The sequence below is a fragment of the Pteropus alecto genome, unplaced genomic scaffold (assembly GCF_000325575.1).
Source record: "Pteropus alecto unplaced genomic scaffold, ASM32557v1 scaffold22, whole genome shotgun sequence".
NCBI lineage: Eukaryota > Metazoa > Chordata > Mammalia > Chiroptera > Pteropodidae > Pteropus > Pteropus alecto.
In genome coordinates this window covers 7,172,829-7,190,878 of record NW_006434839.1, presented here as the reverse complement: position 1 = coordinate 7,190,878, position 18,050 = coordinate 7,172,829, and the positions used below count along the sequence as shown (strand labels likewise).

The 18,050-nt window shown below is 38.4% G+C and overlaps 1 protein-coding gene across 3 annotated transcripts in view; it reads right to left on the bottom strand.

The window, feature by feature from the left end:
• The window catches only part of CHCHD3 (coiled-coil-helix-coiled-coil-helix domain containing 3), a 256,115-nt gene that overhangs the window by 49,359 nt on the left and 188,706 nt on the right, over positions 1-18,050 (bottom strand). For all 3 annotated transcript variants that reach the window (XM_006910510.3, XM_025045860.1, XM_015588404.2), the window contains exon 6: positions 4,860-4,930. In XM_006910510.3, coding sequence (XP_006910572.1) covers positions 4,860-4,930 — 71 coding nt within the window. The remainder of the gene's footprint in view (positions 1-4,859; positions 4,931-18,050) is intronic.

Genomic DNA, 18,050 nt, shown 5'->3' with positions numbered 1-18,050 from the left:
ATATATTCCTTTATGGAAGGCAGAAACTGACCACTTCCTCATCTAAAGGACAGCATGGGAATGAAATATCAATCATTTAAAATGCTTTCCATTTGTTGGCTATTACGTTATCGTCACAAGGTTTATACCACCAAAATATTCTACATTTCTTTGATATCTGCCTTATATTTACCTGATATTTGTTTTTATAATTTAAAATATTCGTATGTAAATAACTCTCTGGTAACCACATTTTCTTTTTGTAGATGTGGTATATTGGCTCTAATCCACCCAAAGAGATTTGATTCTGATGCTGACCAGGAAATAAGGCCCCATGTGGCATTCTGTCCGTATTGCTCTGACATATCCCTTACCGTGTCCTCCTGTCATGAGTGCTTTAAATGCTGTCCCCCAGCGGCACCGTGAGCTCAGGTAAAAAACTCATGGGATTTTTTTGGGGGGCGGGGGGAGGGAGACTTTCAACATCATCTAGATTTTGTTTGGAAACAAAGACAGAAATCTCTCCTATGGCACACATGTGTCATAACTTGAACATAAAAATAAAATAATACAACAATATATATTATATACAATATATACAATATATAATAATACAAAATCTAATATTTATTGAGCATTTACCTTCTATGAGACCTATGCTAAGCACTATCAATGTAACATTATTTAGTATAATATTTTAGTTAATTAATTACCTATAACATGGAAAATAAGGATTTACACAGAACATTTCAGGAAGCTGAACTGTAACCTGATCCTAGCATCATATAAGCAGAAACCAGCACTAGCCGTTGCCCTATTTAACAGATAATAACAAAAGGTGATAAAGATGATACGAAGTGCTAATTACATTGTTTTAATTGGGTTAGGAAAAGGAAAGGTTATCTTTTGAATAAAAACTAGATGTAAAAAATGGTGGATCTGCTTAGTGATTGGGGTTTTATAGCTAAAACTTTAAAGCTGTTATGGGAAAAAAGTTCTTGCAGAAAAATAAACAGCACAAATTCTTCATCTCCAAATTGTTTCATTCCCACTGAAATAAATGTTAAATAGTATTTTTCATAACCTGACATTTATTAGGGATGCAATTATCCTATCACAGCGGATCTAACTCTGGATTTTTATAAAGCTCTATTTTAAAATTCCGTCCTCCTCTTGCTCTCCTCTGATGAACTCTTAAGGTCTTCGCTGGTAAGACCCTGTTTCCCTCATAGCTTCAAATGCAACTCAGCAAAGAGCCACACAGGAGCTCTAGGAATGAATGAGGTATTGATAAAGTAGGGGAAAAAAATTCCATTAAATCTAAAGTGTTTTAATGGTTTATTGCTAAAACTATAAACCGAGGGACTGAAGTGTCATTAATATTTAAGCACCCCTGAAATAATCCTAGTTGCTACCATGGCAGAATGCATCAACGTGACTGGTGTTTGGGATGTGCAGCCTCAAATGCTCTTAGCTTTCTTCATGGTGATTTTGTGTGACTCCCTATCAGGTGAATAAAACTGCAATTTAAGAGCTTCTGGCTCCTGTAACCAAGATGCACCCAAAAGAACCCTCCATCAGGAAAAAAAAAAAATGAACTAAATACTCTTCAAAGCCCTTCAGAGCTTGCTGCCTAAGAGAGACGGCTGAGATCAGCTGTCATGCAACGTAAAGACTATAGTATACTGCCTTGCAAAAGACCGACGCTATGTGATTATCTGAGATGGAAAAATTCCTAAGGAGAAACAAAGTTCCACTAAGTAATCTCTGTGCCTTCGATGATGGAAAACCTCTTACAGCCAAAGCACTATCACTTCCTAGGTATGAAGCTAATGAACTCACTGCAAATCAAAGTACAATATTCTAGGAAGCTCAGTCTAGCAGGTAGCTGGGGGGAAAAAAAATATATAATGAAAGCTACTCTGAAAAACTAGCTCTTAAAAGCCATTCGCAGTATGTAAAACAGGGTTTTAGTTCGTACCGGAGTTAGCCAAACTAGAAAGTCTGAGAGCAGAGTCTCCAAGACTGTCCTCACTTTGACATCACCTTCAAGTTCAAGGGGTTCCCCAACCCACTCTAAACTTTGATAATTTGCTAAAAGGACTCACAGAACTCACAGAGAGCTATTGAACTCAGCTGTAACTTATTATGGAAAATGACACAGAGAATCAGCCAAAGGAAGAGACACATAGGACAGAGTATAGGAGGGTTCCAAATGCCGTTTCCACTGTCCTCAGGACATGCTATGCTCCTTGTATTGGTGTGTGACAATATGCATAGAGTATTATCGACCAGAGAAGCTCACCCCACGCTCAGTGTCCAGTTTCATCTGGGCCTCATTACAGAGGCTTGCTTACTTAATTGCCCACGTGGTTGAATTCAGTCTCCAGCCCCACTCCTCCAAAGGCTGGGTTGATACTATAGGGCCCAAGGGGCCCATCTTGTCTAATAAGATATTTTTATCACCTGGGAACTTCCAAGGGTTTAGAGGTCACCTCCTAGGAGCTGGGTACAAAGGCCAGATTTCTTTTTGGGAAAGGCCAAATTCTTTTACTACATCGAAGAAGAGTAGGATCTAAAAAAGAATACTATCTTATAAAGATAACAGAGATAATACCGCTGAGGCTCTTCTTAAAACTAACTGTAACCCATAAGTCCATGTTATCTTGGAGAAGGTAAGCCATCATCACATTTATTTTTATGCTCATTCTCCAGCAGGCTAGCCCTGGCTAAATGTCATGGCAGCTGGGCATGTTTTCAGATGACAGGTTCTTCTCAGCCAAAACCAGATTTACCTCTTTCTGTAAAATCTAGCTTCCATCAGTTTTCAAATCTGCTAAACTCTCCTTTGCCCCTTCTATCCAAATGTTATGGATTGAATTGTGTCTCCCCCCACCCTGCCTCCAAATCATATGTTTAAGTCCTAATGCATGGCACTTTAGAAAGTATATTTGGACACAGGATTTTTAAAGAGGTAATTAAGTTAAAATGAAGTCATTAATTAAGGTGGGCCCTAATCCAATGTGATTTATAAGAGGGGGCAATCAGGACACAGATGCAGAGAGGGAATACCACGTGAAGACACAGGGAGAAAACAGACATCTGCAAGCCACGGAGAGAGGACTCAGAAGAAACCAACTCTGCTGACGCCTTCGTCTCGAACTTCCAGCCCCCGGAATTGTGAGAACATAAACTTCTATTGTTTAAGCCACTCGGTCTGTGGTACTTTGTTACGGCAGCGCTAGCAGACTCTCCAATCACTAATTCATGTCTTTCTCTGCTCTTTCACTTACAGGGACCTGTCATCTAGTACTTCTGGTTCTTGTTTCTCATGCTTCCGATCAAACCTCACATCTACTGTCAGGTTAATATTCCTAAAGAAGCACGGAAATCGGGGTACTTCCCCAGTCAAATACCTTCCAAAGACGTCTTGCTAAATGAAGCCCAACCTCTTAGCCAAACAACTAACGAATGACCCTGCCGACACTTTCAACTTGATCTTGCACTGATCTCCCTGAATCAAACCACTGATCTTAACTAATTTGTCGCCCACTAACTGCAGAGCAGGATTTTTCTTCTGAATAACTTCCCTTTCCATCAATACTCTTCTTCAAGCCTCATCTAAAATATCTTCTTTTTAATTACTTCATAGATCACTCTAGTCCAAACTGATCTCCTTTAATTTACCTCAAATTTTAGTTATTTGTATAGCTATTATCTTACAATGAGGAAGAATACCCAGGGTGGCAAGTCAAAGATTCTCACAGTATAGAGACAAAAAGGTTAAAAAAAAAAAATGTTGCTTTATCATCAGGGGAAAGATAAAAACCATAAAAATACATGTGTAGAGTACCTTTTAAAATCAAGTCTACATCCAATTCTATACCTGAATTCTTAAGATAGCACATTACACACTTTAAGTGAGATTTGTGCCCCATTCTTAGGCCTCTCTCTGCTGCCCCTAAAGGGATAACTCACTACTGAAGACTGGAGCTTTTTGTCTGTTTAAACACACCTCAAACCTTCTTTAAAAAATAGGAAACGAAACGTTTTTTCGATCAATATTAAAATAACACTCATATCCATTACCACAAAAATTGCACTATAGCAGAAAGTAACAACGTTTACCTTAGGGTTTAATCATTTTATCAAACGCTCATAAACGCGCACAAGGAAGGAGGTCAGAACCCAATGCAATCTCTCAACGAAATCTGTCACAACACCTTACTTTGCTTTGCTAATTTACATATGTGCTACTCACAGAGGTTACACAATAGAACTATTTATACACTCAGGAAAATTCTGAATGATGTCTTCTTACCTAATGTGAGAACTGGCAGCAAAAGGAAAGTCCAAGGCTATGGGTCATGGACACTCTGGTCCATCAATTACGGCACATTCATTTAAACACTTCAAGGATTAACAGAGGTGGCAATTTAACAACCCCTTCATAATCAAGGGTAAGGTAAAGTCTGCGATTTAAATGCTTTCCAGGCACATGTGAAGAAATGAACACGAGAAAAGAGGATACCCCAATTTGGACATGCCCATTATTTTATTATATAAAAGTGAACGGCTTCTACGTTTCTATTAACAGAGGTAGCAATTTAACATCCCCTTCCTAAACAAGGGTATCTGATCTTATATATTTTTCCAAAAGAAAATTCTATTACTATTGCTTTCAATTTCCCCTTAGTTCATAAAATCGAGTTGTAACAAGCTTTGGACAAATACCTTTTCCTTGCATTTGAATCCTACTATGGCAGAGAACATGGATCCATCTCAATCACGAAAACACACTTCCAAGTATTCCAAAGGGCTGCATAACAAACTCTCTTCTTCCGAGAAGAGTAAATAATTATTACTATAGAAAAACTTACTTGAACTTTGCTTCCACCTCTTCAGCAGCTTTCTGATATTGTTCAGTGGTGACTTTGTAGAACTCTGAGCTCTGTGGATAAAGATAGCAGAGTTTTCACTTTCCCAGAGGACAAAACGTGTACAAGATGTACGACAGAAAATACATAAGATCTTGTCTCACCCCCTCAAGCAGTAGAAGATTTCTAGCATACATGGTATGGGTATTTATAAAAACACATGTACAGGTATCCACTTAAATAACAGTACAGTTGTTGGTATACAAGTTGTAATTACAGGGTAAACTTTCATCATTATTTGATCCTTTTGAGAAAATTCCTAACATTTCTGAAGGATTATTTAGATCCCCCTTATTTGGAAATCTACCACTATACGATCAAAGGTTGCTGGAAATCAAATAATGAAATTCACACGTATCACATGTGCCTACTGTTCTCGTGTTCTACCTAGGATGCTAAAGGATCACTTCCTTTTACACTGTATTTTTACCTTCGAGATGGATTCCTTATGGAGTAGAAGGTATTCAGTCACCTCTGCATGACCACAGAAGTATCAACATTTATAAGAAATTAATAAGTAAGAACAAGGGAGTGGATTTTTGTAATTTTTACACAAGAAAACATTTCCACTGTTACAGAATGTACACATAAGCAACATAAATCAAGTCGTAATAGCAAAATAATGCCTTTCCTAGTGCAGCAAAATTAAAAATAATCTATTCTGGCTGGCCACTTTGAAACCTCTTACTGCAAGGGGCGGCCTCAATGACCCCATGAGCCTTCAAACTCAATGAAATATCCTGCCAAATGCACCACAGCACAAAAGACAAAAACACAATACAGTGGTCTATTGTGCACCTTCATTCTCTAATCACTCAGGTTTCACATGCGTGACTTGGGGTAGTTTATTTTTTCATAAATCATTGTTGGTTGGTGAGAAAATGAAAATGAAATCCTCTTCACACCAGTGACCTCTTTGCATTTAACAATCTGGGTTGTCCAATGACAGTCACATCCAGGTTTGTTGGATGTAGATAAAATCAATAGGTATGTGATTAGACAGCCGACTCAGGGTGGCTGGAGCAATGGACAGGTCACCATTTGAGATGATGAATGGCTCTCTATCAACCTAGAGTCCCCTACGATGCTAACATTTACTATAATCTTATTTGGGCTGCGATTTATCTTTCTTGCACCTGATCAATAAAGATGAACAGAACAGTTGTAAGGATCGATTGTAATTTTTTATCATTTTCAAGTACAAAAGTGCATTTCTGACATGAAGACAATATTCTTAGCGTACTGCTTCTGCATTTTTGAAAACTGCACTTTGAGCGATCAGCTGCACTAGTCAAATACTGAGAAGTTTTAATTCTTCAGTAGGTCTTGAGCTATCAAAAAGCCATTTGTCTCCTCAGCTATTTTAACGTTAGGCTGTGTCACACCTTCCTATCAGTTTAACTTTAAAATTTTTCCTTTCCTTTAAAATACACACCAGCCGGGCACGACATACTCTTTCGCAATGTTTGGTTTAAGGTTTTCTTTGAACCCTTCTAACAAAGAGGGCAGTAAAAAGGCACTTACTAATCTACCACTAACACTAATGAGAAACTCCCCACATTATTATGATGAACTGTCAAGTGAGCATTATGTTCCTGAATTATCTATTAAAATGCTGGCAAAGCAGTAATGTCTTGATTAATACTTTCAATTATTTTAAGCATTGCAACTGTCACGTCCGGAAAGAGCCAGCACTAGGTTGAAGGGTCTGGTTTCTGGTTCTGTTCTGTGACCTTGAGCAGGTCCTCCATCCTCCCCCCGCTCTCCTTCCAGTGTTCCTAACCCGTAAAATATGGGATGATGATACTAGACCTGCTTAGATCTGCCAAAGCTGTCACAGAAATCAAATAAAATAGGCAAGAGAGCTGTGAGACCTGTTAAACGTTTTCGCAGAGTAAGATCAACATCCAAATGGAACAATTTTAAAGGAACGAACTAATTTAGGCAATTGCATTCTGGGTACAAACTCAAAATGATCAGAAGCAAATATTAAGCTTTTTAACAAGAATGATTCACAAAGGCAAGGGTTCTGCTGTCATATAAATTAGTGAGCTCCCTCTGCTGTGTAATGCCGAAGGCAGGTGACAACGTGACTGATTTTGTCAAACTTTTGCCTGGGATGTTAAACACACACACACACAAATACCCGTACCTGTGTTGCAAACTCAGCATATAATTTCTCTAATTAAAGTTTTAGGCTTAATTTACGTTCCATGTGTCCACCTCGGTGGCCAGTTGCCCACATTGCATAAATCTTTCTAACAAAGCAAAGTCCTCAGGAGGCAACACCATGTAACTGAGGGAATAATCGCAAATACATCCAAGATCTGAATAGAGACAAAGTTTAATTCATTCGAATATTTACTTATTCATTCAACAAAATGAAATTCTTATTACGCCAGCGAAGTTCATCTTGGGGAATTAATCCTCAAGAAGCTTCCCATCTAATACAAAAGAAAAAAAAATAGGTATAACGAAAGGGCACAAATGCTAAATTAAAAGTTGTGGACAGTGTTACTGGAATTCAGAAAGCGTAGAGATCTCTTTTGGTCTCATAAAATACTTTTAAAAATGAACAACCATTAAGAAAAAAATGGAAAAAAAAAAAGGATTTTGTTGAATGAATAAGTAAATACTTAATGGATTAAATTCTGTCTACAAAAACACATTCAATATGCTTGCCAGGAGAATGGATAAATACTAAGTATTCATACAGTGGGAATCTTTACAGTGGCGAAAGAGAATGAATTAGACATACATAAGGGGCAATAAAAAGTTGTAGATATGATCTGGAGCAGTGCAATTTATGTTGAATTTGGAAAAGTGCAAAATAATGAAATACGATTAGCAAACAGCAAACTCCACTGAATATCTCCAAGTGGTGACAGTTTGGTGGTGGTGGCAGGGGACAAAAGGAGACGAAGGCCACTGGAAGGAATTCACTGTAGTGTTCTATTTCTTAAAATGAGGTGTTCTGAAAATGAGATGCGCACATTTATGCATGGCCATATTTATATACATAAGTATATATAATCTACATATAATTTCAGAATGAGGTGTTCTGAAAATGAGATTTATTACCCTGGTTGTAAATATTTTGTGATATATACAAAAACTGTATTCCTCCCCCGCCCCCCAAAAGAAGCTAATTAAAAACAGCAAATGATTGAGTGTGGCTAGAACATGGAAGCATGTGTGGAGGGTACATGCTGAATTGGCTAAGTCAAGATGTTGTACATATTCTTGAATGCTAAGCTCTTGCAGAATGTCCACACGTTACTAAATAAAAGTATTCTTTTTTCAATTTCGTATTGTAAAATAAATTTAGACTTGTGAAATGATTTTAGATTTATAGAAAAAAGACAAAAATAGTAGGGGGTTCCTATATATCCTTCACCATCTTTCCCTTCATGTCAACGTCTTAGATAATCGTAGTACGATGACCAAAACTAACAAGTTAACAATGCTACAATACTAGTTACCAGCAGTAAATAAATTACAGACATTTGATTTCTTCAGTTTTTCCACTAATGTCCTTTGTCTATTCAGGGATTGGATCCCGGATCCCACATTACATTTCGTCATCCTGGCTCCTCTAATCTGGATAAGCTCAGTCTTTCCTTGTCTTTTATGACCTTGACGCTCCTAGAGAACTCTGGTCAGATATTCTGTAGAGTGACTTGAGATGTGGGCTTGTCTGATGTTTCCTCATGATTAGATTGACGTTATCTGCCATTATTGGGTCGAAAACTGCACAAGCGACGTGCCGTCCACCAAACTGGACTCCAAACTGCCCCCAACTCCGGCTTCACACACTGTCCACCAACACCGCGGTGTTCCCACACTGACCAGGCACTCAGAGTTAGTAGAAATGCCACACTTTTTGGAAAGGTGGCTTTGGTTATTGGCGTTTATTAATTATAAACTAGTTACTTTACTTTCATCATTATAACTAAGTTTGCTCTTATTTAATCAACCCTACAGTTTGTAGTAGTACACATTTACATCAGCTGTACTTTTGTCTGATCGTTTTCTAATGGCCAGATTTAAGACCTGCGTGGTCTGCACTTCAAATAAGTAACATCCACACTCCTATTCCCCCAAAAGACAGAGATTATATATACTTATGTATATAAATATAGCCATACATAAAACGATGAGATATATACCCCTCCAGACTTTGTTGATAGGCTACTGTGTAGGATGTGGAAGAAACAACCTTGTCAGATAATCTTAAAAAGAGAATAACAACAATAACAAACAGGTGGAGAAAGATGCCCGTGATATCTCACAGGCTGGACTTTCAATAAATGATCACGCTTTATGTATGGTCACATTGTTTCTAAATCTGTAAGGTCCTTTAAAACATACAATTTAAAAATATCTTCATTCATATTCATTCTGCATAGGGTCTTACTGCAGCAACATCAGGTAAGATACTTGACATGATTCGTCCAGTTAGGTAGTATGGATTTGTGGCAGGGTAAATGTTATTTAAATCAAATATTAAAAGTTTAATTTATTATTTTCTTCCTTTAAAACATAAATTTTTGTTTTAAGCGTCAGACAAGTTTTCCGCCAAGATTTTCTTTGAAAAGGTAGATCTTGTAAATTCAAAGTTGAATGATAATATCTCTTAGACAGTTTAGCACTATCAAAAATCTAATAAAGGCTTGTCTTTTTCTTTGTCAAAGACAGTAAAACAGGAGTTGCTATGAGGTGAACTGTCTCCAAAATAACAACATAATTCTAGATCTGGGAGATGTGTCTGTCACCATTGGAAATAATAGTCATTTCCATTTTCTATATTAAAATAGGTTCCAATCTAAGGCACTAGGGACCATTTACTAAAAACACAGGCAACAAACCCAGTTGGAGAGACTGAATGCTCCACTGTACACAATTTAAAACATGCACACGCTGTCCACAGCCCTCCGTCTGCATTCACGTGAGTGAGTCTTAGTGGAACAGGTGGTGGTGAAGAGCATGCACTTGGAAGCCAGACTGCCAAACGATGGCTTCATCCTTGTGGAATGGGACATGTCACTTCGCCCCGACATCTAGAACTGGAGAGAGTAACAATGCTGACCCCACGGGATTCTTTGGAGTATTAAGTATGATAATTCATGTAAGGCTCTTGGAATAGTACCTGGGGAGATATATAGTGAGCATTGCTAGAATGTTACTAAAAACTATTTAAACAGTAAAAAGAAGTACATACTGTTCAGTAATTTTTTAAAAAGCCATTTTAATGAAAATTTAAATCTTTAAAACACAAAAATCTTTGCTGCCATTAAACCAATCATCATGGAATTTTGCTTACACTGTTCATCTGTCCTATTTTTCTGTTTCTTAGGATAAATGGGAACTGTGAAAACAATAGCTGGGCAGTGCTGGGAATGTTAATGGCTATGAAAAAAATACACACACACACACATATATAGTGACGCTACTAGCTATATAAAAATCAAACCAATAATTTTTGACCTTATCACCAACGAAATCCAATTAACTAAATTGAATAGCAAAAGCAATTTAAGGCTAGGACTTGCCAGGGGTCTTAATTCTTACTATGCATTGTAAATCTCCAAGATAAGAAACACTGTCCATCATGATTCTCAAACTGATTTGCTCATGGAACCTTTTAATTATGGGGTATCTTGAGGGAACTGAATCTCCCTTAAACGGCCCACGAGAAACACAGGAGTAAAGAAAATTCTAACCACGATTTCAATCCTGCACTTCTTAACATGCAACTTTTCCTTCCTCAAAGCAACATTTTCTTATGAGTTATCTTTAAAACGTTCAAAAGATAAGGAAAGAGTAGAAATTGGCAATATGGAAAAATGATTCCAGAACTGATGATGACTAATGGCATCACTTTTTATGAATTGCTAATAAAAAAGAGTAGGATAGTTATCTTGAAGTGTTTAAATCTGTTTAAGAAAATTGTTGCTGTGCAGAGCCCTGTGGTGGATTTTAAAACTGGCCATAATTCTTTCTTCTTTTCTGTATTCATGCCCCTTGGTGACATGACCTTGCTGCTTCTCTCATGAAAAGGTAGTCTTTCCACACCCTTCAGTCTGAGCTGTGCTTGTGAGTTGCTCTGGCCCACAAAATAGACAGAAGTGATGATGTGCCAGTTCCAAACGTCAGCGTCTTTTGGAACCCTGCCTGGGTGCCATGTCAGTAAGCCCAGGCTGGAGAGGGAGAGACTGACTCTGAGTCATCCTGGCTGAGATCATCCGAGACCACCCAAACCCCAGCCAACGCAGCAAGAGAGAGCCTAGCCGAGATCTTAAGTTAGCAGCCCAAGGTGGTGGCCTGCGGAAGCATGAGGTAAATAAATGTTGGTTGCTTTCAGCCAGTAAGGTTGGGGTAGTTTGTTAGATAGTAAAAGCTAACTGATTCATACCCTTTCTCTACGTTCTCATAGCACCATGAACTTTTATCAAAGCATTTACCACACTGTACTGACAATATGATATGTGTGGTCTCCCCAACTAGCCCCTAAGATCCCTAAAAGCAAGGATCTCATCCCATTCGTCATCATATTTAGAGCACTTGGCAAAATATATGACATACAAAACTTACTGAAATAATGTTAGAGTGACACCATTAATTCTAAATTGCATTCCAACTTTTGCTCTTATTTAAAACAGGATGGGACAGAGACGAGTTTAAAGTAAATGAAATAATATAAGGAGCAAGTAGAATACTGCATTTATTCTATGTCTCCTACGAAGTGACAAACACTTCAGTCTACTCTGCCACATAAAAAGGAAATGGATATCGCTTAAGATTGTGTTCGATTGCAATAATAGTACAATAACAGTTTAAGCCACAAATAGGAGCTTAAACGAGGATAGGGTTTCTTTTTCTCACATAAGAAGTCGGGATGTTAGAAACCCAGAGCTGATGCAGGTGCCAGGGATATCATCAAATAAATAGGTCCTTTCTTGTATTTCTTCTCAACCGCCCTTAGCACTTGGCTTTCATCCTCATGGTCTCAAGAGAGCTACTGCACCTCCATTTATCCTGCCCATGCTCTAAGGAAGGAAGAGGGGGAAGGTAAATAAGGGAAGAGAAGCCTCTCCAGAGATTTCCACTCACATCTCTTTGGCCAGAATTCTATATCACGCACCACCCTGGCTGTAAGAGAGGCTGGGAAATGCGGTACTTTTGCTTTCTCGCTTCTAGAGTAAAGAGAAAGAGAAAGAGTTTGGAATTGGTGTTTATTGAGCCAATTTATCACACCTGCCACAGAGAGTCGTAGTGACGGCACAAAATCATGCACAAAACAGCGTGGTTGACTTTAGATGTAAGTATTCTTTCCAATCTCCCTTAAACTTCTAATTTAGGGTATGGGGGAATTTACCCATCTAATATTCTGATACCCAAAACCAAAGTTTTTCGACAGTGTAGGAAGGAAATGGGTATCAACAAGAATGGGCATCCTTCCCAATTTCTTTGGACTGGCAGTGGCCCAGGTTTCTGAATGTGTGATACACTGCCATTTTCCATTTTCAGAAAGTCTCCCTTTGAAAGCATATCTTAAAATGCACATGCACACACACATTATTGCTAGATTTGAAAAGTATCTGTTTTCATGTTCTAAATTAGATCAAAAGAAAACATGCACGACACACAGTATTCTTGCAATCTTTTCTCAGGTTCTGAATCTATTATAACTAATATGGTCACACCTGTAGCATACAAGAAAAGGAGAAATCAAAAAGGTCACAAGAAAAATTTGTTAACTAGCTCTTGTCAGTTCTTTTATAAAATGCTTCACATGGACATCATACGGAGGTACAATTTAAATTCTGGTAGCCTTACACTATTTCTCAGAGAATAACAACACCCGTAATTCACTGTCCATTCAAGGATGTGGCAACTCTGCTGATGTTCTAGCAAGAGCGAATGGGAGAAGGAACAAGTTTGACCTTGGATGTGAGGCAGACTGGCTGAAAGCGTGGCTCTCCTCTTTCTGATTGCCACTGATCTATAATTGCCACTAACAACTGCAGGTCCCCATAGGTCCTACAATCCACCCAAACACAAGTGTTACTCTAGCTGGCTAGCTCTTTCAGACAAATGTCTACTGTGTACAAACACCAACAAAAGTCTTCCTTTGGACAATTTCAATAAGAGAATTCCTGTTGCAAAAAAGTCTGTTTTGAATCCAACTACTTAATACTCTCTGTTATAACCCTCACCCAGGAACTATGTTATAATACATAACCAGCCAGATGCAGGTAAGTACATTTCCCCCAAGATGAGAGCTAAGCATTTGGGACCCAATTAAATGCTGCAGATGCAACACGGATACAATTTCAGGCACAGAAGCCCTGAAACAGTTATTTACTGAATGGCTTTAGGTGACCAAAGAGAGTTCAAGCTTCCTCAACCATCCCGTCTTTTTATAGAATCAGACAAAATCAAGAGATTGACTTCACAATGTAACTAAATTTTTACCACATCCATATTAATAGCCATGGGATCTAAAAAAGCAAACAAACAAAGAAAAACAAACAAACAAAAACAACAACAACAAAAAAACACTACTAATGGTCTAAATTTAATTGACCTAGTGGTTTCAGTATTTCTCCTGACAAACCTTGTATCAGAAAGCCTGCTGGCTAATTTGAGTTTACCTTCCCTGTACTCCTGTTATAGGTGAGCAGAAGAGCAGTGGAAAGAATTTGATAATTCTCAGTGAGAAAAGTGGCCCTTGAAGGGAGTAGTTGGCAGCTTAAAGAACCTTTCATTCCTGGCACTCCTTAAACCCACAGTCTCGACTCCACTGTCCCTGGACGCTCTCCTTTTATCTCTTTCCCCCCTCTTCACCCCCTGCCCAGAAGAATGCCGTCTACAAGACAGGAAAATCAAAGCTAGCATTTAACGAGCTTGCAGACTGCCGACAGTGGTTCAGAGTCGTGGTTTATCAGATTCAGTATTCCGTTTCCAAAAGGTATACCAAGGAATAGTTTGGGTTATTTAAACTGAGTCTCATTTTTTAACATCTAAAATGAGGACTTGATCTTTGAGGGTGATTGCATTGAGACAACGTAAGTTCAGTGCTTGGCAACAGAGCCTGGCTTTCTCCCTGTGGAAGTCAGAGGTTCTCGGTCGCAATACCGCTCCCGCCAACAACCCCTGGCTCCCCGGCCAATCCACCCTCAGAGCCTGGGTCTCCATTAATTATCTACACGACTACACACAAACCTGATCGTAGAGCAGATGGATTCAAACTGCATTTCTATTTTTCTAACATTGAGCGATGTTGTTTTGTGTAAGCAATAAACTCAAAAAGCCAGGTATTTATCCTGAGTATACCTAAATTTCTTGCAATAACTATTTGTGTACATCCATAAGTATATCTTAGTTTTTCCTCTGCTCTATTAGTTTTTAAACTGTGTCATCAGTGATTGATAATAAATTTTTCTAACCAATCAAAACTTCTGACTATAAAGTTCTAATAGTAAAGACAAATGGAGGATCTCCCTGGAAAAGACCATTGGTAGCTTATCTCGATATTTCTCCTTCCTTCTGAGATCACCCCAGTTTTAAGCTAGATATATGGTCAATCGAACTAAAATTCCCGCTTTGCTCTAGTTAGGCTGAGCCGTGAGCAGAGTTGTTGTTTGGGGCTTCCAGGTCGCTGACCTCAAGGGAGCGTCAAGGGAGCTGACTTCAGCTGGCAGGGAATGTTTTCGGCTCTTTTCGTCTTTTTTCTTTTGGCCAGGCCGTAATGTAGATGCAATGGCCAGAGCTCCAGCAGCCATCCTGGAACATGAGTTGACCTTAAAGAGAGAAACCCCGTGCAAGAATGCAGGAGTGAAACAATAGGTGCCTGGGGCTCTGGTGACACGGAAACCTCCATGCCGGCCTGGACGCCAATCTCCAGACTCTTATTAAATAAGAAAAATAAACTTCTAATTTAAGCCATTCTATCTTTATGATAGTTAGAATCAAATTAACCAGAACTAAACCTCTGTTAAGCCCTATACGTTAGCTTTTTTTGTACACCTCATGAAAAACTTTAATAAAGTCAAACGCAATGACACGTTAGGAGCAGCTTTTCCCGTTGCCGTGACGCTGTGCTTCTACTGGTCAGAAATCTGTTTCCTTCTGCCCCCTCTCCTTTTCCAGCTAAGAAAAAGAAGAATTTAATTTTTAAAGCCACGTTTAACTGTAGCATCAAATCTTACCATCTCTAAGAAGCCACATTTCATAAAAACCCCATTGTCTCCTGGGCGCCTTGGTGAAATTAATAAACTGCTTTTGTAATTACCCTTTCATTCCATCTTTACTGTTTCTTTTATATATATAAACATACAGAGCTATTCAGAGCTGCTTCTGGCATTTCTAGTTTTTAATCCAGGCACTTCAGTAACTTCGCTAATTAGTCTCAAGATTTGTTTTCTTGATTTAGTTTTCTATTTAGAAGAGAAATCTTAGATTCAATAGCAGCCTCGCCACTATGCAGGTTATATTGGTTATACATTACTTATACTATGCCATGCCTCAGTTTCTTCATCTGGGCAATTTAAATACACTGCACCAAACACGCATTTGGCATACTGTTTCCTTTTATTAGTTCTCTTCATTCATCAAATACTGAAGGTCTGTGCCAGACACTAGGCCATGAAGTTGCAATATAATAGTGAGCAAGTAAAATGCTTGGCCTTACTTTTATGGAGTTTATGGCATACCAGATGAGACAGACATAAATACTAAAATCACACAAATAAATGTATAATTAATAATTACAGTGCCGTAAGATCACTATATTGATTTTTTCCCCTAAAAGGTGGTTCTAACCTATCTCTAAAGCCCTGTATTTCTCTGACGTACCTAACTGCCCTTCATATTCAGTTCTTAAGTTAGCTGTATTTTTATTTCCCTTTAATTTCCCTCGATTTTCTGTCAGCTATTTTGAGCTTTGTATCAGAGAACTCTCTACTTGTAAAACTTTATTCTAACCCCTTTAGAAATAAAGGAGATCTACTTGTAACGACGTGGATGGAAAGAGGTCCAAGTAGTACGAAAAACAAAGTTGTAAAATAATTTGAATAGTATATTTTATAAAATGGCACGTATACATGCATGCATACATATACCAAGAGATGCTCTGCAATATATAGCTGTGTACCCTTGGAAAGGGATGTGAGGGTGAGATACTTTTCCTTCTTATTTAATAGCCTTCTAGAACAATTTAAGTTTTTACAAGGGCTTGTGTCATTTTATAAGAAAACTAATTATACCTTAATTTCTAAAAGGCATTACGCCTAAATTCATATCGTGTGTAAAAAAAAAAAAAGACATCTAGATATTACTGGGAAAGTGACTCTTTGACCCTTTCCCGCCATGCTTATAATGGGATTTCCCATTTACTTTAAATATAATATATTCATTTTCCTCACTCCTATTCATTTCAATAGTAATGTCAATAAAAGTTCTTAAATCTTTCTAACGTGTGTAGCTCTTTTACCTGAGATAAAACAGTCTCACCTTTCCACATTCACCTTTTAGACTTCTGTATTACACACCTGAAAACTTTCTGCTCTTGGCACGGTTGTGCGTCTCACTATTTCCTCTATAGTGGTAAGACAAAGCAATTTCACAGTTATCGGAAGGGTTAGCATGACAATTTACCATGATGTCTTGCAAGACCTGTATAGTAACTAAATTACTGCATGCTACCAGCACAGAAACCTGTGTTTCCTTGAGGGCTGTGTAATGGGACATTCATTCTCAAGGTCGTAAGTTTTACTTGGGAAGTGCCCGGTGAGGTGATGCCACATGCACATCTAACAGCACATCTACTGGATGGCAATCTATAGAAAGCGTCACATTTCCAACACATCTCAGGCTTGCATTCCATTTTACCCGAGCTGGTCTACCATTTCCCATGGAAAGGAACTTTGTAAATCTAACAAACTTTCTTGTACTAGCTCGGCACATGCGCTGAAGTGCACGCACACACATACACACACACCATGTTCTCTTGAAAACCAGAGGCTAGAAAGAAATCTGTAAACAATACCTTCATCCACAATTTTATAGTAATAATATGAAGGATTTACGACAGATGCTCCCTTCGATGACACTGGCTTGCCCACCTCACCTCCTTTTCCAGCCCTATGGCAAGCCAATCTAAAATCCATTCATTCAAAAGCAGTTACTCTTAAAGAGCTAACATGGGCCAGGCCCAGGGGCGGGCCCTAGGGATGGAAGAGTGAAGACATCGTTAAAGGTTAGTTGGGAAAATAATATGAACTAACCCATTACAGTACAGAGGTTAACTGCCTTTAGTTTTGAGTCCTTTTAGCCTCCAGGAGCTCCACATTACCATGGGAATGCCACGGGAGGGAGTAAGTTTTGTCATCTAGCCTCGTGTTCCTCAAACTTGTAAGGTCCATCCTATTGACTTAAAATATAATTATATTAATCATAGAAATAATCACCAAAATCATAAAACAGAAAATGGAAATATTAAAGATTCTCACACAGAAGACCTGTGAGATTATTTCCTTGGAACCCAGGTAGAGAAACTCTAAACTCATCCATTTATTACCTTCTGGCTTATTATCAGTTAACTGCCTAACAGGGACCCAAAACCAAACAGGTGGGAGCGACACTAATGCTTCCCGAGGAAAAAGATAAGTGTGTACAGTAAAAATTAAATCCCTGGGAGGTCAAAGAAGTGTCAGGGAAGAAACAGGTCCTGACGGAAGAAGCTGGAGAGACCGAGACAAAGTTTGCCTTCTTCCCACTTCTTTCTGCCTAGCACCTGAATTTTTAAAATATAATTGAGCCCTATACCAATAGCTCATTTTGATGCAGAAAATCTACTTAAGAAAAACCTTCCTGAAAACTGAGCAAACCTTTGAACTCTTCCACAGACTTGATAAAGTTGATTTCTTTGCTTCTTGGCACCAGCTGAGCAGCAACCCCAAACTAAATCAAATCTATTTGTTCAGAGGTAATACCTTTCCAACGCTGCAGAAAATACGGGCCACAGACAGGCTCAGAATCCCAAATCGCACACATCTCTCTAAGTGAGTAAGATGATGAAAAAATTGTGACACCTCAGCAGAGTTATGAGCTATAAGCCTTAATGAGGGG